The sequence below is a fragment of the Epinephelus fuscoguttatus genome, linkage group LG8 (genome assembly GCF_011397635.1).
Source record: "Epinephelus fuscoguttatus linkage group LG8, E.fuscoguttatus.final_Chr_v1".
Taxonomy (NCBI): Eukaryota; Metazoa; Chordata; class Actinopteri; order Perciformes; family Serranidae; genus Epinephelus; species Epinephelus fuscoguttatus.
This window is the reverse complement of record NC_064759.1, coordinates 14,951,840-14,975,623: the sequence shown is the minus strand read 5'-3', so window position 1 is coordinate 14,975,623 and position 23,784 is coordinate 14,951,840. Positions and strand designations below refer to the sequence as shown.

The window sequence follows — 23,784 nt, the reverse complement described above, 5'->3', positions numbered from 1 at the left end:
GTGCTGGAGAGGGAGGGAGATAGTGAGAGTGAGAGAGGGGAGGAGGGAGGGAGGGAGGGAGGTCATGTTAAAATACAATTTCTCATCTTATGTGTCCTTTTTTAAATAATGTTTCTATGTGTATGCAGTAATACAGTTGTTGCATAATGTGCTGTTGCAGTGTAAAGTGCAAGCACATTTTTATCAGGTGGTTTTATTATTATATTTTTTATAATTTTTCCCCCTCTTGTGTCCATTTACCCCCAGGTTTAGGATCAGACATGTTGCCAAGTAGCTTTGCACTTAACAAGGAATTTGACTTGATGATGGGTTGGGGCATACCATTTAAACACAGTGCCAAAAAATAAATAAATAAAATATAATAGAATGCTTTAAGAAATTTTTTTTTTTTTTATAAAAATATAAATATATATTTATTGATTAAAAAATATGTTCACTTCTAGTATAATTTTACATACCTTTTGGTTCTTCTTTGCAGTAGTCTTACTTTGTGTTTTATATTGCTTGTTTTAGAGCTGCACATTTTTATTTTGTATTTTTGTTCTGTGTTATCTGTCTGTAACTTATGTTGCTGCCTGTCTTGGCCAGGGCACTACTGAAAAATGGTATTTAAAAAAAATATTTTTTTCTGGTTAAATAAATAAATAAAATTAAATAATATAATCCTCCTCCTGTGATTTCTACCATTTTTTCCCCCGTTAAAGGTTTTTTGGGGGGGAGTTTTTCCCTTATCCGTTGTGAGGGTCCAAAGGACAGAGGGATGTTGTGTGCTGTAAAGCCCACTGAGGCAAATTGTGATTTGTGATATTGGGCTTTATAAATAAAATTGAATTGAATATTATTAATGTAACTGTTTTTAAAAAGTTGTGCAGTTATTGTCTGGGGGATGTAAAAGTTCCCAGTGTAATACAGGTACAGGAATATGTACAAGAGGGGTAACAGTGATGATGGCCAGGTGTCACACTCACATTTGTATATGTTGTCTTATTATCAGCATGTCAGTCATGTGTCAAACACAATGTTGCACTAACTTGTAGGTACACCTTTTAAATTGTTTTCTAATATCATATTGCAATGCTGTACTTGAGCATGCTCATAAAGCAAAATTTCGCTTCAGTGAATTCACAAACATGACACAAATTTACAGAGTTAAATATCAAATAGAAAACATAGTGGTTCACCTGCCCTGTGTCGTAGCTGTATCTCATTCAAGATCTGGTCACACATTCATTTCAAACCACATCATGAGTGCAGATGAATAAGCTGCACAGCTATTGTAGTAACCTCTGTCTCCCTCTCCTCCTCTTCCTCTTGCCCCCTCCTCCTTTGTCTCCCATGGTCCATGTCCCTTGGTCTATTTTTAGCTGGCTGGTGGAGGAATCCTATATTTTTAGTAACGATATCAATAGTCTACAGCACACTCTGACCTCAGGGCAGGACAGAGGAGGAGGAGGAGGAGGAGGAGGAGGAGGAGGAAGAGGAGGGGTGGGTAGGAATGAGAGATTAAGAGAAGATAGAAAGAGAACAGAAAGAGACAGAGAGGTAGAGACAGAGGAAGAGGAGGCAGCGGCGGTGAAGAAGAGGGATGATATCATGTCAAAGTGACAGTGAATGATGGTGTGCACACACGAGTCTGACCGGAGAGCGCAGGAGGTTCAGTTACACGAAGGCAGATACTGTCAAGGTTGGAGTAAAGGTTGTGGTGGAGGAGTTTAAAATCAGGCAGTCGACATCAGGAGCACATCAAACTGAGGAAGATTTACCTTTCCAGAAAGCTGCCAGCACACATTTTCTTTAAAATACTCAAGTGTGAAACTCCTTCACCACTATATTACAGGTCAGACACACATCACAGACTATTAAAGAGCTGCGTGTGCCACTGCAAAAAAGTCTACATTAATTATTTTCATCACAGGAATCAGACATCATACATATAAAAATAAAAGTTACATTTCTTGACACGATTTGTGACATTTTTATGGGGTTATAGCCACACATCATTTCATTTTGAAAATTGGGATGCAATGTTTTGATATCTGTCAAATCAAATGTGAGGACACTTCCTTAACACCATTGTTAGAGCGTAAAACAGGTCACACTGGTGATGCAGAGGCCGGGACAAGATAAGACACGATACTGGTATCAAGAGACAACATTTGGGGGGGTGTATCAAAGAGATAACAGCAACAACAGTGATTTCTGACATTATGATTTACAGAGAATGACATAAACAGTGCATCGAAGCATTTACAGTGCGGCGCTGACAGAAGAGACCAACAGAGAGGAAGAGAGATGAAGGACAGATAGAGAGGAAGAGACGGAGGCAGAGAGGGAGATGGGAAGTTGATGAGATTTTAATGTGAAGGTCAACTTGTTATAACTCAGATCTCTATGGGGATATTAGTCCCATCATGATGCTGGAGGGGCTGGAAGAGGGGGCGGGGCTGAAGGGTGGAGGAGGTGGGAGTGTGAGGCTGCTTCAGAGGAGAAAGAGGAGGAGGAGGGAGTGAAAGTGAGATGCCTGAGAGGTGGTTTTGCTGGTTCGACAACTACAGAATCAGAGTAAATAGAGGGGTCAGCATCTTCTCTGCGTGTGTGAGTGCGTACGAGTGTCTGTGTGTGCGCGCACATGCTTGAGATTGCACTTTTGAGTGTGAGTATGTGTGAAAGTGAGGGAGAGGGAGTAAGCGTGACAGAGAGGCGTGAGGAGGAGACAAAGCGAGAGGTTGTGCATGTTTGTTTCTCGGCAGCTTCGCACATAAAAAAAAAATCACAGAATGAAACACTTCACTGGTTCTTGTTTCATGAGTTCTTTTTTTCAGTGAGTTTATTTCGATGTTCTTTTTTTTCCAGCAGATAAAAACAGAAGTTAACTCAACTAACAGATACATCAATCCATAAATTATCTATTGTATCATTAATTATTGATTGCATTCTCTATCGTATTGAAGTATTGCTTGTGTTGGGACATTTGACCTCGAATCAAACTGAGCTGAGGCGATCGGATGAACTTCTCCGACCTTTTACTGCCGGCCACGTTTAAAGGGACACACACATGAGCATTTAAAGGTCCAGTGTGTAGGAATGAGGGGGATATATTACCAGAAATGGAATATAATATAATAAGTACATTTTCTATTAGTTTATAATCTTGTTACCTCACAAAAAGCAGTGTATATCTACATAGCGAGTGGGTCCTTATCTATGGAGATTGCCATGTTTTACTGCCATGTTTCTACAGTAGCCCAGAATGGACAAACCAAACACTGGCTCTAGATAGGGCAATTTTCCATTTTCGCACTGGCCAATGTAGTTAGCAGCCCCTATGCACTGAGATAAATAAAAAAAATAAATAAATAAAACTGCTTCATTAATTTTTTTACAGGTTTAATTCACCTGGGGTCTCATGTATAAACATTGCGTACAAGGCCTGAAAGAAGCATACGCCATTTACAAGAGAAAAGTTGTGATCTATAAAAACAGACTTGATGAGAGAAACTTTGACCCATGCTTACGGACATTTTTGAGACGTGAAATTGGCGACGCAGATGGTGAGGTGGAAGCCTGGTTGTAGATTGAAGAGCTATTTTTTGGTGCATGCCATTTTTGGCTGTGGTCCATATGTACATTTCTAGTATGGATCCTATGCACTGTTTTATAAACGAGACCCCTGGTCTGTGTGTTCAGCCCATTCTCATTCTGAAGTCATCAAACACTGTGGCTTTGTCAGTGACTTCGGTGTTTAGACAGACCGAAGTCGTTGAGTCAAGTCAGACATCTGACTCAACAAACCCCGGACTTTCACCCAGGAGCCTGGTGCTTTTCTGCTTTTCTGACATCCCAGCATTGGTTGAGGCGTCCTGAAACGTCAACATCAAACGCAGAAGGATACCTAGTGCTTAATATGTAGATGTGAAAGGCCACTAACAAAGCCGCAATATGTGATGACTTGGGATGAGAAATTGTTGGGAAGAAACCTCTGCGGATAATTTGGCTCCCAGTAAAAACTGCCTGAACGTCTGGACCATAGGTTATCAGGTCCTCGTCTACGGAGATCGCCATGTTTCTACAATAGCCCAAAAAAGACAAACCAAACACTGGCTCTAGATAGGGCCACTCGCATTTTCACATCAGCCATCGTAATTAGCAACCCCTTTTTTTTCATCAGGACAAAATAACGCTGATTTTATTCATGTGAAACTGCTTTATTTTGCGTTTTTACTGGTTTAAATGCATCAGTTTGTTTTGTAGAGGATGCGACCTCTGTGGATAATTCGGCTCACGCTAAAAACCTCCTGAACACCGGGATCAGAAAAAAGCAAGCACACATTAGTAGGTGAGCTAGCGACCCGTCTCTGACATGCTGAACAGCATCGGTAAAACACTGATTTATAAAGTGAAACTGCTTCATTCAGTGTATTAATGGGTTTAAATCACCTGGTCCATTTGTTTTGGATAAGAAGACACCTCTAAGGATAATTTGGCTCCTGGTAAAAACCTCCTAAACATTTGGATCTTAGGTTATAAGAGAAAGTAGGTGAGCACACAATAACAGGTGCTGGGCAAGCTGTCTGCCTACAACGTGCCAAATAGCGTAGGAAAAACACTGATTTTAAACCTGAAACTGGTTTATTTAGTGTCTGTACGAGTTTTAATGGCCTGTTCCTGGTCCTGTTTTGGAGAGGAAGAGACCTCTGTGGATAATTCAGCTCCTGGTAAGGAATCCTAACCAGGAGAAGTTTCCATCTGTAATCCTCACTGCTAGATACTACTAAATCCCCCTAAATCGTACACACTGTTCCTCTGAAGCAAATCTGTAGGATTGTGCTCCTCTGGATGATGGTTATAATTATTAGTCTGCTAAAATATTATGTAGATTGAAAAAGTCATAAAGATGCATTAAAGAAAACCAGATTTCTGTGGGAGCTGGCTTGTGAGATAAGAGCACTGAAATGGGATAATTAAACTGAATGTTTGCAGCCACCTGCCCCGCTCAGATAGTGTTTAATGACAGCACTGCTATTATTTTTTCCATGTATTGAACAGTCCCAGTGAGCCTCACTTTTAATTACGCCTGATCAATGCTGTGAGTACGTCATTACACAGCAAAAAGCTTTATGGTATACACCACAAAAATAATAAAGTGCTTGTATCTGCACAAGCGTCTTTATTAAGAGGCATATTTTCTGAGACTGTGAATGCATATTTCAGTGCAGTTGTCGGATGTCATTAAGGAGCAGAGATACTGTATATTGCAGTGCTGATAGGATTACAGCTCGCTCAGGAATAATAAGAGAAAACAATCACGTGAATGAAAAATTATGAAGCCCAAACTGTGGCAGTGACGTGAGGACTTCCTCCCACTGAGTCAGGCTGAGTGGGCATGAGCTGGGGGGGTGGCACTGCACATTAACTGTCACATTGCGCCCGCTGCGTTGTTTCAGCATCTCAGTGGATCATCTGAGGTCACCGGTGTGACGTTAAACTGAGAGTTCGGGCCAGGCCAGAGGAACCTGACTGAGCTCTTCCACAGGCCGCCAGTCTGATATATAAAGGCTACTCGCTCAGTTTGCATCACAGTCAAAGTGTCAACACTCACATACAAATAGAGTGAGAGAGATATTTAGAAAGACACATAATCGTGCTTCTGATGCTGAATAACAGTGCTGTGTAAAGATGTAATATTCGACTGGAATATACCTGCTAAGAAACATTTTTAATCATGTGTATGAGCTGCAAAGTGTTTTAAAAAGTGACCTGCTATGTGGCCTGTGTAGCTGTATGAGAAAACCTGACCTTGTAATTGTTTCGTAAAATACGGCTTCTCGCCACAAAAGATGATTCTAATCAGAGTAATGGAAAAAGTTTGAAATAAATTGGTTGTAAAGTCACACAGGGAATATCTTCCTGGATAATCTATAACTCTAGAAAACTAGTGTGTCGAAGCAATTCATTCTAAAAACACTGCATGCAAAAGAGACTCATTTCTCCACTCCATACTACAGTACTCTTATATCAAGTTAAGGGATGTCTTACAAAAAAAACCTCTAAGATGGAAGTCTACAGTACAATACTGGCTCTGTTTGTATTGCTGCAACATATTCTGTGACTATCAAGATATTATACATACAACAAAGAGAGTGCATGAATATAAAGGTGTCTTGGCATTTTCATGTAAACGTCAGAATTTGGTTATGAGAGGTGTCTTTAATACTCGCTAGCTCAAATTCTCTGTTATAAAACTACTATTAAGGGGATTGATAAGGTAGATTTTGGAGCAGGTGTGGGAGCCGTTTTCAAACAGCGGTGAGAGGCGAAGGGGCAAAGTCTGGGTTTTGGAAGGTGAAGCCCTGGAAGTCCTCCTGGGTGATGGCTGCTAGTACATCTGGGTCGGAGGGGGTGAGCGCTGACGGAGCCGCTGTGAAGAACTTGTCGAAATTTTCGCCTTTTCTTCCACCCTGAGGAAGGACAGCAGAAGATTAGCACCACACGTTTGTGATAAATACAGACTGAACACACACCATTATCGTCCTCTTGAAAATAAAAAGAGAAGCTGAGTTATAAACGGACTCCACCTACGTTTCTCTGTTTCTCACCCACACCCTCGTTTTCTCTCCGAGGAACTCTCTATCACACCTACTGTTGGAAGAAAGCTGCTCACGTCTCTTTTCCTGCTCCCTGACAGCCGTTCTGCTAGATGATTTGAATCTCATTTGGCTAATGGGCCTGGCCTCTAACCCCTGAGCATTCTCAGCTCACTCCAGGCGCACCTCACCGTCGGCCAGCGGGGCCGCAAACTGGCGTGTGGCAGGCTAATGATGACATACATTTGCATATGGGAGGAGTAGGCAGGACCCCAAGGTCAGGGGGTCCTGTCTGTTATGACTGGACTGTCTGTTCCCCAGCGCTCAAAGCCCATTTCTAGGAGTCAGCAGAGGTGTTGAAAAGACAGAGAAGAGACGGGAATGGGGAAGAAAGAGGGAGGGAGGGACAGAGACATCTGAAGAGAGTGAAGAAGAAGAGGGGATGAAATGGCCAACACAGTGAGAACAGCCAAGAGAGGAAGCATGCAGGGGAATGAGGGAAGGCGTGGGAGTCTGAGAGAGAGGAGACAGATGGAAGAAAGTGACAGCTTCAATTCCCTAAAAGTGTCCTCAGAGAGACAGAGACAGAGAGAAGGAGGACGGAAGAGAGGGGGAGGAGAGGAATGAGAGAGAAAGAAAGAAAGATGGGAAGAAGGAAAGAAGTAAAGAAAGAAAGACAGATGAGTCTGTAGAGTCTGTAGTCCATCTGTTCAACTGACAGTTCTGGGTTTGAAGGGCGCCTGGATCTCCAGTCTCTCCAGACGGTCCCAGTCAATCCAGCGGAAGAATGGATGCTCTCTGATTTCTCTCTCTGCATCCTCTCCTCCACCCAGACGCTTGGCCGGGTGTTTCGTCAGGAGCTTGAGAGAGAGTGAAGAAAAGGAAGGAATCAGTGGAAAAGTCATAAACGGTGAATTACATCTGCTCTGCTTTTCTTAGTCAACAATGTGCAATAAGCTTTAAATATTATTCAGGTGTGTATTAAATGTTATATTACATAATTGCTGTGTTTGCACTTATTTGCTTTCTTGTTGCGAGTTAGATGAGAAGATTGATACCAGTCTTGCCTGTATGCTAAGTATGAAGCTACAGCCAGCGGCCTGTTAGCATAAAGACTGGAAACAAGGGGAAACAGCTAGCAGGGCTCTAACGGCATTTGCGTACCAGTATTTCTAAAGATCACTAATTACCATGTCATATCTTTTTGTTTAACCCATACAATAGTCAAAGTGCAGAAATTACTATTTGTGGTTTTAGGGGGGGTTACGTGTGGGAGTATTTCATAGCAACAAGACTTCAGGAAGGTCACCGCACCCAGCCAAGAAGTAGTTTGGCACACAACCCCCCTGTAAGGGCTCATTTATGCTCCCTTTACGTACGAAAATGTATACGTCCGTTTCAAACGATGTTACTGTCACTTCCCACATACTTCCATGCGCCCTTTACATTGGCATGGGTGTTAACCAATATATCCACCAGGGGGCAGCCCAACGTCATAAGTTTATGACAGCAACAAACTCAAAAACAAGCATGGTGACTGTGGAGGAGATATTGATAATGTACCTCTTGCATAAAAGACAAAAACAGGTAGCGTTGTGGGAGGCAGTGGTCGGTGAGGCCGTTAAATACATCGCGACTGGAGGACAGAGAATTCTTCTCTCTAGTACTGCCGATGAGAGAAACTGAATTGTTATTTCTTCTTCTTCGTGTCTCACTAGAGCTACGTATCGGGTAGTGACAGCAACACTGCCCCCACGGTTCCCGGTGGTACTGCTCCGTTTGGCCCGTATCCATAAGCTTTATGGAAACGTGCAGAAATACGGACGAAATGAACGCAGAGAACGGACAGAAGGCTCCGTCCGTATTCGGATCCGTATTTAACATTGAGCATAAATGAGCCCTAAGACCACAAATTTTCTGCACATAGTCACAGGATTCCTTCAGTGTAAGGCAAATTAAATTTGAGACTTTTAAAGACTTTTTAATGCCACTTGAAATTTAAGAACAATTTTACAAAACGAAAATTGCAGAAAAAAACCCACTTTGACAACAAGCCACAAAATCTTGGCTATAAAGCACGGTTTTGTTACTTTGCACTTTCCCTAATAATCCAGGGTGCAGTGACAGCTAGCTAGCATGTGCTAACATTTTTAAAACTCCTGAAATATTAATCTAATACATCTTAATGACAATTAAAGCTTTAATTTTAGATTAATGAATTCCATGTCTTTTAAGACTTTTTAGGATCTGTGAGAACCCTGATTAAACAAATAAGATATAACTGTTACCTTCAGACAGAGCCAGGCTAGCTGTTTCCCCCTGATTTCAGTCTTTGAGCAAAGCTAAGCTTCATATTGAATAAACATATGAGAGTGGTATCGATCTACTTATCAGACTTTTGGCAGGACAGCAAATAAGCGTATTTCCTAAACTGTTGAACTATTCCTTTAAAGGACTCTATATGACACTCAGAGCATTCATACAGCAGCAAACCTCTATTTGCTATGTACAGATACAGTGGAGTAATGGCGTCCTGAGCAGATGATGATGATGTAACACTACCTCTGTGTGTTGTAATCTGAGCTTCTCTGTTGTTTGTTGTGGTAGTCAGTCCGGCTGTACCTGCATGTGAGTCCTGTGTGTGTATCCCACTAGCTAGCTGACGCTTTGCACTGCGCTTATACAGCGGTTACCGTGGATATTGTGATGGCATCATTGCAGATATGTAGCGCCCATCCCCCAGTTAACACCGTTAGCTCTGTCACCACCATTACTGGTGTCCCCATACCGGGCGACACCTCCAGCGTATCAGCCACCTCCATGTTGAGAACCATGTGCAGATGATCTGATTTAGACTCTGAATCTCTGAATATCGTACAGAGCTCCTTTAAGTATTCAACAGTGTTCATGGTTTGCTGCATTCATTTAAATATATTTTTTAGAAATGTAATATGAAGTCATTTCATTTCTTTTTTTGATTCATACATTTATCTTAATTGTCTGTGCGCTAAAAGTTATATGAGTAAGAAGAATGGTGTCTTACTCCCTTGCAGATTGCGACAGCTTCACGAGTGAGACTTTTGGGGTATACGACACTCTGCTCCATGATGGACTGAAACAGCTCCTCCTCGTCAATACCATCAAACGGTGGCTGGAAGGGAAAGACAGAGAGAGAAGAAAAAAGAGAGATTAACCACGAGGACCTGTGAGCAAATTGAAAGCAAATATATTGAAATTAAAGTTCTCTTGAAAGTCTTTTGAAGTGATTACAAAGGACGAGTACTGGAGGCTTAAGTGTCTGAGCACATGGCTCTATTGTTGGGATTAAGCTGAGTGTTACCTGTCCTGCCAGCATTTCATACAACAGTACTCCATAGGACCACCAGTCCACTGCTTTATCATAGGGCTGATATGCCACAATCTGAAAAAGGATGGAGAGAACAGGAGAGGAGATAATGGCAGTGCTGAGATAAGAAAGTAGAAAAAAAGACGGGGAGAGTGAGAGAAAGCGGAGTTGTAGCAGCCGGATGATACACAGCCACAGTATCAGGGAAGCAGAGAGACAACGTACGGCATTAGGGAGGGTGAGTGTATGAATGAGCTCAGAAATAATCAACACATGACTCTGGATTTGTGTGTTGGTGTTTGTCTGCACATGTGTGTGTGAGAGTGCTTGTTTGTCTGCACGTGTGTGGGTGTTTGTTTGTTTCCCTACTGTGTGTGTGTCTATGTGTGTGTGTGTGTGTGTGTGTGTGTGTGTGTGTGCAGGGAGGGGGGGGGGGGCACAAGGGAACAATTCCCAGCCCCTGGGGAAATATATTGTATCACATCCAAAATGGCAGATGCAGAAGAATCAATGGGTGTTTACATAAGAGAGTCAATACCCAGGGGTACCATAGCAAGGTTTACAATATCAAAGACGTGCACAACAGTCACATCTTCCCTTTCTTTCTCTGCTGGCTCTATTTTCTACAAGTCCAAACACCAAGCAAGCTGGATATATCCTTCACTCTTTGCTTAACACGAAAATGCACACACACATTTTTCAAACAATTTGTAAGCTAAACATTATAAAGCGTACAGTTATGATATTTTGCATTTTAAAAGGGTGTCAGGCAAAACCACCTCCACTGTTTTCAGCCTGAAATTTGCATTGTCATCGATTAAATCCTGCTTCAGTTAGTTTGCAGTGGTTTGCATCACTCTCGGGGGAGTTAACCACCTCAAGTCAATTGCAGTAAGTGGAAGGAAACTGGTACTACAAGGTCTCTGAAGGACAGCCGTGGTTTCTATGTGACGTTCTCATAGCACAAGCACACACCGCCGCTAATTGAATCATGTGAAGTTAATTATTCAAAAATGCTGACAAGGTCAGAGAGGACGGAGGAGATGAGAGGAGCTGCAGCGAAGCAACTCACCGTCTCACAGCAGCACTGCAGAAACAGGTCAAGCAGATGAAGAGGGGAAGACAGGGGTGAAACGAGGGGAAATGAGGGATCTAAGGAGCAAATGAGGGAAGTTCAGGAGTTAGTCTGGACCATGAAGTGAGAGCAGGGGTGGGTGTACCTCCGGGGCGATGTAGTCAGGGGTGCCGCAGAAGGTGCGCGTGGTGTCGCCCTCAAACATACCCTCCCTGCACATCCCAAAGTCTGCTATCTTTATGTGGCCCTCGCTGTCGAGCAGCACGTTATCCAGCTTTAGATCCCTGAGAAAGGAGGGGACAGATCACACAGGTATGAATCATTTTGATAGATAACATCTTTATAACAGTCATTAGCTACAAAAGAGATGATAAATCTGTGCCACGGCTGTGTGTGTGCTGCAGCGAGAGGAGCAGTGTCAGCGCCAAACCAGGCCATGTTAGATGAGCAGCCCACTTCTCTACCTGTAGATGATGCCTTTGCTGTGGAGGAAGAAGAGGCCGACCGCTATCTCCGCTGCATAAAACCTGGAGGGAGAAAGAAGGGTGGGGGGGGATTGGCAAAGGTTTTCAGTGAGAAGAGAGGAACGGGAACTCAAGAGGGTGATGAAAGGGATAGAAACCAAACAGATGAAAGGCAGGGAGATGAAGAAAGAGAGCTGGAAATGAGCAACAGGGTAAGAATTAGTTTTAGATGATTGATCAAAGATTATTGATTAGATGAACAGCCAGAAGGAGGGAAAATGTAGATGAAAAGATGAAATTAGTGGGAGGAGAAGGACTGGGGAAAGGGAAGAGGGCCGGCACTTGAGTCGATGACTTTATATGAGTCTCCAGGTATAATGAACAAAGCTAAGAGATGAGTGTGGATGTAAAGGAACAGAGGATAAAAGAAAGGCAGGAAATGAGATGGTGTAGATGAAGACTGTGATTAAAGGTGAAAGAAAGGAGCTTTTCGTCTACATACGCTGCGTGAGGCTCTTTGAACTTGCCAACTATCTGAATGTGAAACATCAGGTCTCCACCGTTGACGTATTCCATCACATAATACAGACGATCCTGCAGAAACAAAACACAAGCACAAATGGATGAATTACTGAACGGGCCTACCGGGCACAGGCCCAGGGGCCAGAAGTGTCAGAGACCCTTCTGGGCCTTTACCTGCAAAAAGGCACGTGAAGAGACATGTAGTGACCAGGGAGAGACTCAAAATGGCCGCAAAGATACAAATTACTACAAAGAGACAAGAAATGACTACAAAAGGGGCAAAACACCTACAAAGAAAAACAAAGAGACTTGTGATGACCACCAAAAAGGAAAAAATGACCACAAAGAGACTCATGGAGACTACAATAAGGGACAAAATGACCACAAAGAGGTTCAAATTGACAACAAAGAGACCAGAAATGACCACAAACACATACAAAGTGACTGCAAAATAGCTGCAAATAGACAAAAAGAGTCTCATCACGACTACAAAAAGGGGAAAAACAACCACAAAGAGACACAAAACAACAACGAGACTCAAATTGACTACAAAGAGTTGAAAAATGACCAAAAAGAGACTCAAAGTGGCCACAAAGAGACACAAAATGACTACAAAGAGATGCAAAGCAACCATAAGAGGATGCAAAACCACAGAGAGATGTGTAATAACTACAAAAAGAAGCAGAACAACAACAAAAAGAGGCTAAACAACTAGAGTCTTAAAGGTGGTGGGGCCTTCTGTATGTCGGTGCCCAGGGGCCCCACTGTCTCATTTTCCACCAATGCATGCACACATGAACACACACACATATGCACACTCCATACATAATCACTTCTTGTCCAAATTAAAAAGCAATCTGTTAAACCCTCCTCCAGGACCAAGGACCTTGTTAAAGAAAGCAAACTAATTATTTAATTTATTAATCGAAATTCTCAGGCAGCCGTTACTGAAACAACTCCAGGGAGAACTACGCAGCCAAATGTCAGGCGGGTTTATGGACAGTTTAATGAAAATGATGTGGTTCGTTTAGTAACCTGTATACCCGCTAAGGACAGACACACACACACACCTCAGTCTGGAAGGCGCAGTAGAGCGATGTAAGGAAGTGAGGGCGAGAGGAGAGCGCCAGAACCCTCCTCTCCACCATGGCGCTCTCCGTGTCCTCGTCCTGGAAGAGAACGTCTTTCTTCAACACTTTCACTGCGAACAGACGCTCGCTGCCTCGCTCCTCTGCCAGCAGCACCTGCACAGACAGAGAGGAGAGTAAGAACAAACAAGACCAAGAATTCTAAAGCAGCTCCTGCACGTCTTCCACCTGCTGAGGTCCAAAGATAAACACAGTGTGTATTTATAGACAACACTACACCCACTATCATATAAAACTGTGTTTTTTATTCCAAATTCACTTTTTAAAAACTCCCCCCACAGTTAACTGAGTCTATGCAACAAAGTCTTGAATTCCATCAGGCTCTCAATAGAATTATGCATGTGCTGTAATGCTGCCAGTACTGAACATTTTTTAGGTCATTGTGTTATGAGTGACATGGTGCTCTAGTTAGGCGAAAACTAGTTCTACTGTTTTTATTAAACATTATGTGCTTTTGAGGCACATTTGTAATATTCTGTGCATGAAATTAAGAGTCATGCTTAGCCAGGGCTCGTACAGGGTGTCCACAGGTACCAGACACTTAGATTTAATGTTTTCTGAAGATCATTTTTTAACCAAATTTCAGACTGATTATTGGACAAATCATCTTTTTCTTACTCAAGCACTGCAGGTTGAGTATAAAAGTAAGTAGCATATATGCATGTGCTCCTGTGCAGAGTAAGGTTTTATGTAGGAATGAGATTATCAGAGGGATTTAGGTTTATCTACATTTTGCATCAAGTGCACATATGAAGTAAAAAGACAGTAACAGGTTTACATTTAAAGATTTGAAAGTGCTATATCGTAGGCAAATGTAATTGATTGCATTTCTTGAAGACGTTTCGCCTCTCATCCAATATGAGAACGATGGTTTGATAGAGGCGTGAAAGAAGCCGTCTACGTCAAGCTGGAACGACCATCGTCAAACAGAGGAGGTGGCCTATGACAACAATTATCACCAACCTACAATGCAGTCTGGGGATCCCTCCTGGGACGACTTAACAGCCATTCACACCTGGTCCCATCTAACCCTAATGGCCAGGTGGGTCAACGACTCACATGTGACCTTAACGACTCCGTAAGGGCTCACACCCACATAGTTTAAAGCATGCAACTCTTCACCAGTCCGTTAGAATTGAAGAAGCCTCTTGGATGAGAGGTGAAAAGTCTTCAAGAAACGCAATAAAGTCCAGCTGCCTATGATATGGCACTGAAGATCACCATGACCTGCATGACTGAGAATCTTCACCAACATTTAAAGATTTGGTACATCAGAAATGTGGACTTTCATGTCGAAGAACTTGGGTGGGAGTTACTCAGTAAATAGGGACTTGGATCGGAAACCAGAGGGTCACTGGTTTAAGTCCCTCTCTGGACCAAATATGGATTTTGGACTGGTAGCTGGAGAGGTGCCGGTTCACCTCCTGGGCACTGTTGAGGTGCCCCTAAGTAAGGCACCGAACCCCCAACCGCTCAGGGCAGCCCCCTTGCTCTGACATCTCTCCATTAAATGCATGTATAGGTCCTGTTTGTGCATATTTATGTATTTGTGTAGTGTGCATATAAATTGGATTTCCCCTCTGTGATCAATAAAGTATATCATCTTCTTCTTTTCCTTGAAATTAAAAGATGGACAAATGAAATTAGATAAAAAGTTTGTGGAAATAAAGACCTCAAATATTCACAGTTAAAAGTAGGATTTGTGAAGCTTGATATTTACAAAATTGAATTTATTTTAGTTTGAAGACTTTATAAGGAAGGCAGACACTCTGTTACATAAAGTGTCCAGCACTGAAAAATGCACATTCTGGTAAGAATATAACACAGTGCAAGAGAAAAAAGAAAAGTTATCACATTATATGGAAAGATGCTCTACCAAGTTCATTACTGTGCACATTTCCCCCGACATGGTGAACTAACTGCACCTACGCCTAAGATTTCAAGACACGTTCGTGTCATAAATGAAAAAGCGAAGTGGCTCTCGTGTTTTTATCAGACATTAAAAACACATTCGGCGGCTATCTTCTCACTCCTGCGAAATTGGCTGCGAGCAGGTTGCTCTGAAAGCTAATGATACTATAATTTTCTACAATGAGCGTCACGTGACCCGAACTTTACCGTGGTCCACTGAAAGATACGGTCAAGAAGAGCGCCGGGAAGTGCTGACAACAACACTGTTTCAAATTGGCTGGCCAGCCTGCAGTGTGTGCCATAATGGCTGCCGGCTAGCGGGGGAAAAGGATCTCATTTAACTTTCAAATAGTGGGGACTAGTGGAGAAAATTACAGGGTGTCATTTTTCAGAAATCAATGTGACTACACACAGGTGCCTGTGGAGAAGGGGTGTGCGTGCATGTGCTGGGTGTGTGTGTGCTATTGATGAACTGTCAGTCACTGAGAGAAATCCTGCTGTCCTCTGTGATCTTGTTTCCTGCTCTTCCCCCGTGGTCTTTTAAAATTGGAACTCATCACACTTCAGAATATTACAAATCTCACTAAAATCACACGTACTTTTTTCCTCTCTCCTCTCCGCTCTTGTTATCCCACTTCCTTTTGGTCATTTTGTCACTTTCTGCAGCACAGTAATCCTCTCCTCCTCCTCTCTATCTCTGTCTCACTTTCCCTCACTCAGCAGCCCCGGGGTCTGTCTCTCCTTTCTTGGGTCGTTTTTTTTCTCACATCTTACGTAAGTCGAGTCTATTTCTCCTGTCCTCTGTAGACTCTCCTCTGACAGTTATGAAACAGCACAGGGGGATTTCAGAGGAGGAAGAAGGACTCAAAACTCCACTCTCTTCATTATGCCTCATCTACTGGGGAATTAAAGAGAAAATGAAGAGCAGAGGCTCCCTTGAAATGAACACCTCCAGGAGGACTGTGTGACATGTAGGAAGACAGCCAGCCCGAGCTCACGACTGCTGACAGCACAAAAGAAGCTAAGGGTTAAATGAATCACTTGGCAGTGGTGGGAGAGACAATGAGCATGTTAGTAAGAAAAGGTTTTTTTTTTCTTGAAAGAAATTCCACCGGGGAGCTGCTGTATGAAATGCCACTTGAAGGTCAAGTCCATCAATAGAGGAAATTATTTAAATCTTTGTTGTTTGCAGCATGAACGGCCTCTTTGATATCACTTACAGCTGCTGGATCACAGGCGCTGATTGTATGTAGAAAAGCTGACATTTCGTCTCTGCTGTGTTTACCTTGCCAAAGCTGCCTTTGCCCAGCACCATGAGGAAGTTGAAGTCGTGGATGCCCACTCTGACTTTGGCAGGGCCGGGAGTGTGGATGACCGGGCAGGATGGTACAGGGGTCGGGGACAGGGCCGTGGGGAACGGTTCAGACAGCGCAGCAGGTAGTGCTTGAGGCAGCGAGGGTGTCGTGCCGTCTGGCTGGGGCTCCTGGAGAATCGCAGTGGGAGGGTTGAGAGATGAATGCTTGGATGGAGTCCAGCACACAAACAAAACCTGACAAACAAACTCCTTCCTACCCCGAGTTGTGGATTACAGTCAGGCAGAACAATCCTGCACCCTGGTGGAGACGGAGTGTAACAGGGATGGGAGTGGATCTATATAATTTATTATCTAATTATTCAGCTACAACACCAGGCATAAATCTTCCCTGTTTTTTTTTCCTCAGATAGAATAGGGAGGGACAGGTTAAAATCCTGACCCAGTGTGAGCATTGGCAGCTGGTATTTATTAGATGTAGGTAATTATGAGCTGATAAAGGTTATGCCCAGACTGTAGGATAAATGCTCATTAAACAGAAAGGGCTGCTCCACTCTGGTGAATACAGGTACATAAATATTTCCCCTGTTGCTTTCATTCAACATGAGGACCAACTGATGGCTTTCTTTGTCCGTACTGCAATAAGCTTCCTACCTGCAGGTCCGGGTCTGGCACAGGAATGTTGTAGTACTCTCCCTCATCCTGGGCCAGCAGTTTAAACCAGCCACTGATAGGACGCCTGAAGATCTCACTCACTCCAAATGACAGCGCTCCCATGAAATCGTTCCTGGACGTGCGGTCCCAGTCCCACACCTCCACAGACAGACGCCTGTCCCACTGGTGACCGCGCACTGAGCTGGAGAGACAAACACAGAAACTCAAAATCACTGGGGGGGAGTTAGCTCACTGCGTTAGCAAAACAACAACACACAGAGACACAGAAGGAAATTATTGTTTCTGTTGTTTTTGTTTCACTTTTGGGACGTTTTTCAGATTTCTAAGGCAATTTTCTAACATCTTAAAGAGGTAGTGTGCAGGATTTAGTGGCATCTAGCAGTGGGGATTGCAGATTAAAACTTCTCCTGGTTTGGATTCCTTCAGTGCTCATTGTTCAGGCGGTTTTTACCAGGAGCCGAATTATCTGCAGAGGTCTCTTTCTCTCCAGAACAAACAAGACCAGGTTATTTAAACTGATACAAACACTGAATAAAGCAGTTTCACCTACGAAAAAATTGTTTCTCCAACACTGTTCAGCTCGTAGCAGACAGGCCGCTAGCCCAACACCTGCTAATATGTGCTCAACTTTTTTTCTCCATTAGCTTAAGAGTCAGATGTTCAGGAGGTTTTTACCAGTAGTCAAATTATCCACAGAGGTCTCTTTCTCTCCAAAACAAATGGACCCAGTGAAATAAACCAGTAAAAAAAACACTGCATTAAGCATTCTCACATTAAAAATCTGTCTGCCTGTCGCAGAGAAGCTGCTAAAAAAGCAAATGGCCCTATCTGGAGCCAGTGTTTGGTTTGTCTGTTCTGGGCTTCTGGCTGTGCAACATGGTGATCTCGGTGGATGAGGACTAGCTCTCTACGTAAACAAATATGTCTCCTTCTAAGTTAACAAAAAAAAATACAGTTCTCATTTTCAAGTGATTATACTTTCAAGACATTATAGCTACTTGGTATATTATATTCCATTTCTGCCACTATATCCTCCTAAATCCTTCACACTGAAGCTTTAATTCTACTGAAAATCAGAAAAAATGCAAACATAAAGGTATTAAGGACACACTGTTCATGTATATAAGCTGCATATATTAAACTTATATTCTACCCTCTCATCTTTTTCTTTCATGGTGCTTTTTATGACTCAGTAATTCCAGTTTCAGGGACTTTTTTGATCCCCGACAGGTTTACATTTTCCACCTTCGATTAAAGCACACAAGGACTCACAAGGTGAAACTCTCATTCCAGACGGGATTGAGTGTTGAGCGGATGGTCTTGGTCTTCTGTTTGCTGTGGCTCTTCGGGTCCGGAATCAATTTCAGTTTAACATACGGGTCTGACAGGCCGTTTGGATCCATGGGCATCAGGTTACGAGCCTCCCGCACTGAAGAGAGAGTAGAATAATAGAGAGCGCAGAGAGGGAGAGAGAAATCCTTTATTACCTGCGTAATCCTACTGTTGGTTTTAAAACACTTTCTGTGATCCAGCTGTGTCTCTCACCTGTGACAAAGACGTCCTCCTTCTCTCCTCGGACAGTCAGGTGGATCCTCCCTCTCTTCTCTGTGTGGTCCTGGCCACAGAGACTGGGAACGCTGGTCTCACATCGTCGATGCACGTTCATGTCACAACCTCACGATACAAAGATAAACAAGTATAAACAAACACATGCAGAACAAACAGTAAATAGATAAATAAGAAGCTTAAAAATTATAAAATGTTTCTTGTATATCACATTGAGTGTCAGACAAATGCTTAATATACCGTATATCTAACCCTGATCCTAACTTAAAGGAACATGTCAACATTTTTGGTAATGCACTTATTTGCTTTCTTGTCGAGCGTCTAATAGGAAATCTGATACAACTGTTATGTCTTTACTGTAACTATGGGTCTATTGCCAGTAGCTGGTTAGCTTAGCTCAGCATAAAGACTGGGGGGGAAAGAGAGGGCCTGGCTCGAACTGAGGATGACAAAATTTGCAGTAACTCTAAAGCTCAGTTTGTAGGATTTAGGGGCATCTATGAGCAGAAATGGTACATAATATTCATACCTATGTTTTCATTAGTGTTTAATCACCTGAAACTAAGAATCATTTTGTTTTATATCTACATATGGAGTGTGTCTTCTTCCACAAAGTCTGCAATGTTGTTTCCCAGAGTGGACAAGACACTGGCTCCAGATAGGACCATTTGCGTTTTCATGTCGGCAATTGTAGTTCTTCTACATGCTTGGTACATGGAGAAGTTTCAGTTGGTGGTTATCAGCAACCTCTCCACTAGGTGTCGCTAAATCCTACACTCCAGACCTTTAACATGTTTTGTAAGTGTTAAAATGAACCATGGTTTTACAGCTGGTTATGTACTGGATTATTTCTTGATAATCTCTTGATAAGCTCTTCTTGAGCTGGTTGCCCAACGTGATCTCATCCCTACTCGTCATATTTTGACACTTGGGCAGAAGCCCCCAGTGTTATTATGATGGCACCAGGGGCAGCATTTGCATGTATCCTCATGCAGAAGGGGTCAGTGGTAAGTCACATGAGTCTAATCACATGCCTAGGGGGTCGACAGTTAGGTTTAGGCAACAAAACCACTTGGGTAGATTTTGGAAAAGATCGTGGTTGATGTTAGTCACATCAGTAGACTCACATGACTAGTGACTAACATGACTAACAACACTGACGTTTAGTTTGACACAGGACACAAACACTGGTCTCCTAGGTCAAAGTCCTGTACATGTTGGGCCCATCCATGTCCCCTCAGACCAACTCCAAGGGGACTTTTGTGCTCTTGACACTCTATCTGTGACTCTGAACCTCTAATAATGTGGATGGGTTTGGTCGGTTGAAGGCCTGTTGTGTCTTATACATATGCTAAAGCGTGCTCTCGGCATTATAACAGCAATGCTGGAGACACTGTCCAAGCGATGTATTTTGACGCCCTGGGAGTGAGACCAGGCTGAGTTGCTAATCTCATCAGCAAGAAGCGTGTAACATACCCTAAACATAAGCTTAATCGAGTCAACTCTAAATTTTGGAGGCTAATTTTGCTGGGACTAGCTTTACCCAGCTGGGAGGTGAGTCCCAATAATGTGCCTGTGTGAACTGATTTGTAAGGTTAGTTATATGTGATGAAACTCACTGCCGCATTTCATGCCCTGGTGTATGAGGCCGTACAGCAGTGAGCCACAGTGGTCGCAGAAGGTGGGACTGGAGTAAGTGTGGACCTTAAATGTGTGCTGACTCTTCAGGTCCTGAAAAAATAACAGAAATTCAGCATTGAGAAAACACACACACACACACACACACACACACACACACACACACACACACACACACACACAGAGCGTGACCATGGAAGAACCTGTGAACACACACACATTTACACACATACATGCAGAGTATGATTAGTGGAGAGATGTTGAGTGGGGTATTCATGAACAAGCCAATTAGATTTCTCCACTGGGAGAGGACATATAAATGAGAGTGCATCTAGGCAAGGCTGTGTGTGTGTGTGTGTGTGTGTGTGTGTGTGTGTGTATACTGTGCAGAGAGGGATGAATCATTTTTATCTCTCTACAGCTCATCAGACCCCACCACCACTCTCCACACACCACCTTCTCTGAAACTGTTTTCCCTCTGAGCTGCTATTTAAAAACACCGTCACCCTGTTTCTCCTCTGTGTGTGTTCCTTTCACTCTCTCATCCATTTTTTCCACTCCAACACACACACAGTCATACACATGTTCCCCTTGACCTAATTTCTGAGGCAGTTTATTTGGCTGGCAGAAAAAAAAAACACGTGAAGAAAAGACAAATCTCCTTGAAATCCTGAAAATGCCACAGAGAGGAGGACTGAGCAGTCTGTTGCTCTCGCTCCCCTCCTCTAATTCTCCCTCTTATCAGCCCCTCCACCTGCATCTCCCTCACTCTCTATCTCCAACCCGCTGCATCTCTGAGGCCTTGTAGGATGACATGACATGACATGAGTGCAGACGTCATAGATGGGACAAGGCTGCGCGACAAGAAGGATGTATGGATTGACGAATGAGTCACACACACGTGTTCCTGGCACGGAGCGGATGGCTAAATATGATGATGACGGGCTGGGTCTTGACAAAAAAATGAAAGAGAGAAAGTGAGAGGAAGGCAGACATCAAAGTAACGGATATATTCTGCTTACATCTGGTCTGGGGGCCGCCACAGAGCCGGGACAAGTGAAGGTCACAAACTCGTGACATCTTTTGTGGACCACAAAACTGCAGACTAGAGGAATCACAAAGAAAGAAATATCCTCAGAAATGACTCGGTCACACTGAGAAAATCATCTGAGAAGATTAAATACTTAGGAAAAAAAGACAATAACACCAAGTTTATCTTTACCTTGACATTGGAATCCCTGTTTGCCGATGCCCCTGAGTGAAAAAAAGGCACATGGATTAAGACACAAATACAATCTTCTCTTACTCTTCTTTAAGGTGAAATATTTTGCTTTTTCTGAGACTGTTTCCTCAGCCAGAGGAGAAAAGATAACAGTGCAGAGACCGAGATAGTGCTGTTGCATTATTCCGTCCTGTTTTAAGACCAGCAGACATGCAGGCACAAGTTGAGAACAAACTCTGTCTCATCAAAAAACAAACACCACTAGCTGTGTTAGAGGCTACCGACGTGATAAACAAAGTCATTATGTGTGTCTCTCTTCTCTAAGCCACACTGCTGACCAGGTCAAGTGGTGTCAATCATCGTCACAGACACACACACACACACACACAGACACACATGCACACACAAACACAATTCTCCTGTTTCCAGAACTGCGGTGTTGGCTCGTTTCCAGCGTCTCCTCAGAGCTTTAATTGAATAATTAAAGCCATTGATTGACTAAAGAGTCCACTCAGCGGCTTGCCTGCTGTGAATCAAGTTTTGATTAGAAAGGCAGACGAACAAGACACCGCCGAGAGCTCCTCCACAATCATACTGGAAAGGCCCAGGGGTTCATAGGAAACTGACCATAATCACTGATCTAAAATCAGTTCACCATCTGGCTGGGTAATAATTAAAGATGGGGTTGCAGAGGGTAATCTGATCCTTGATCAGCATTCAGCTGAAGTCTCTGTCTGCAGCAGTCTTGAGTGTGTTAAATTCAGTTCTGCTTTTTGACCAGCAGAGAGCATGAGAGAGCCAGGTATGGATCTGGAGAGGAATGACAGTGTTGCATCCTGGGCAGATATCACAGGGAATTCACTGCATTTTAAATGTAATGACACACTGAAAAACATATGCAAATACATAAAAAGCTGCCATTAAAAACCACTAGAAGAACTATATGAAACTGACCCGACTATTTATAAACATGCTGGACTATTGAGTATTCATTTCAAATTACAAATAATCTATTAAAGAGAAATTAAAATACATTCTAAGAGGGAAAAACAGGACTTTGTCTCTGTAAAAGGTCTTTTTCAATGAAGACATTGTGACAGTACACAATTGCTCAATCCTACGTGCTGCCCTCCTTAGTTACTGTTGCTAAGTCGGACAAGCTTGACTAAAAGAAACATGGCGGCGCCTGCTACATCCAGCCGGTGCCACAGTGTTTATTTGAAACTTTCTGGGTGTCAGACAATATAGCTTCAAGAACCTGACATCAAGGACTACAGTATGCGATGGAAGGATATGTTGACGATGTTAACTTTTATAAACAATGCATACTGATGCTTCCGGTCTCGACGAACAAAAGGGAGAAGTCGAGACCAAGGATGACAAGACAATCAGTCAATATTGCTCCTGCACTGTTGGGTATGCGGCCCCCTTTCCCCTTCTGGGGATCAGTGTTATACTAGTGTCTATGTATTCATTACTGAATACAGACCTCACATCAGTCTCTATACAGTAGTAAGTTATGTTAGTTACTTTGGGTCGGCACATAGCTTTACAGAGAAAATATAAATGAAGGAACGTAAGCCTTGATCTTTTCTGGCTAACAATAATTCATGCCATCTTTAAGATGTGTCAGCAACACACCTGTTCTTTTCCAAATCTCTTTGACACAGGGTGTCTGCAGGTATACACAAGTTAAAGTTAAGACTCCTTAAGACCTTTTAAAGACCACTGTCAAAGAAATCTAAGACCAAATTTGTAATGGAAAGACACACTGAAGTGAAAATATAGTCTTTCCAAGTGAACACATTGATGTCAGTTCAAAATGAACAGTAAAAATGACCCTGATACTTTCTGTGCTTACAGCCCTGATCCCCATTTTACTGCATCTGAAATATTTTCGACATACAGCACAGTTTGCTTCGTACACATTTCCAGGCTCTGGGTTTAATGATCACGAGTAATTGTTGTTATTCGTTTAAGCTATTTGTCCTTACACTTGCACTTTCCTATTTTTCCATAGCTTGCAAGGTCATGGTTTAACTTCAACTGTAAAATGTGATGGATTGTCTGTAACTATGTGATGTGTTTTTTGCTATAACACAATATGTTCTGACTGGTTTCACATGCTGTATTTCATTGTCGTTTTTGATTTTTCTAGGATGCTGATTTTTACAGCAGTTGAAGGGAGTGTCGATAAAAACTAGCCTTCCAGCTAATTCTGGTGCATTTACTTTTGTTAAAATGTTGATTAAAGCACACTGTCCCTTTTCTCAAATAAATAATTAATAAATAAAAATGCAGACTCATTGCTCGATATTACT

The 23,784-nt window shown here is 42.7% G+C and overlaps 1 protein-coding gene across 1 annotated transcript in view; it reads right to left on the bottom strand.

The window, feature by feature from the left end:
* Positions 1-2,817: 2,817 nt before the first annotated feature.
* Positions 2,818-23,784, bottom strand: part of prkcg (protein kinase C, gamma) — a 28,569-nt gene continuing 7,602 nt past the window's right edge. Inside the window, exons 3-17 of the mRNA XM_049584414.1 lie at positions 21,464-21,495; positions 21,264-21,346; positions 20,223-20,334; positions 18,583-18,711; positions 18,310-18,466; positions 17,017-17,218; positions 16,336-16,533; positions 13,062-13,235; positions 11,972-12,063; positions 11,470-11,532; positions 11,151-11,289; positions 9,925-10,005; positions 9,628-9,735; positions 7,304-7,444; positions 2,818-6,458 (exon numbers count right to left, since the gene is read on the bottom strand). Of these exons, the coding sequence (XP_049440371.1) occupies positions 6,297-6,458; positions 7,304-7,444; positions 9,628-9,735; positions 9,925-10,005; positions 11,151-11,289; positions 11,470-11,532; positions 11,972-12,063; positions 13,062-13,235; positions 16,336-16,533; positions 17,017-17,218; positions 18,310-18,466; positions 18,583-18,711; positions 20,223-20,334; positions 21,264-21,346; positions 21,464-21,495 (1,873 nt within the window). The 3' untranslated portion in view covers positions 2,818-6,296. The remainder of the gene's footprint in view (positions 6,459-7,303; positions 7,445-9,627; positions 9,736-9,924; positions 10,006-11,150; positions 11,290-11,469; positions 11,533-11,971; positions 12,064-13,061; positions 13,236-16,335; positions 16,534-17,016; positions 17,219-18,309; positions 18,467-18,582; positions 18,712-20,222; positions 20,335-21,263; positions 21,347-21,463; positions 21,496-23,784) is intronic.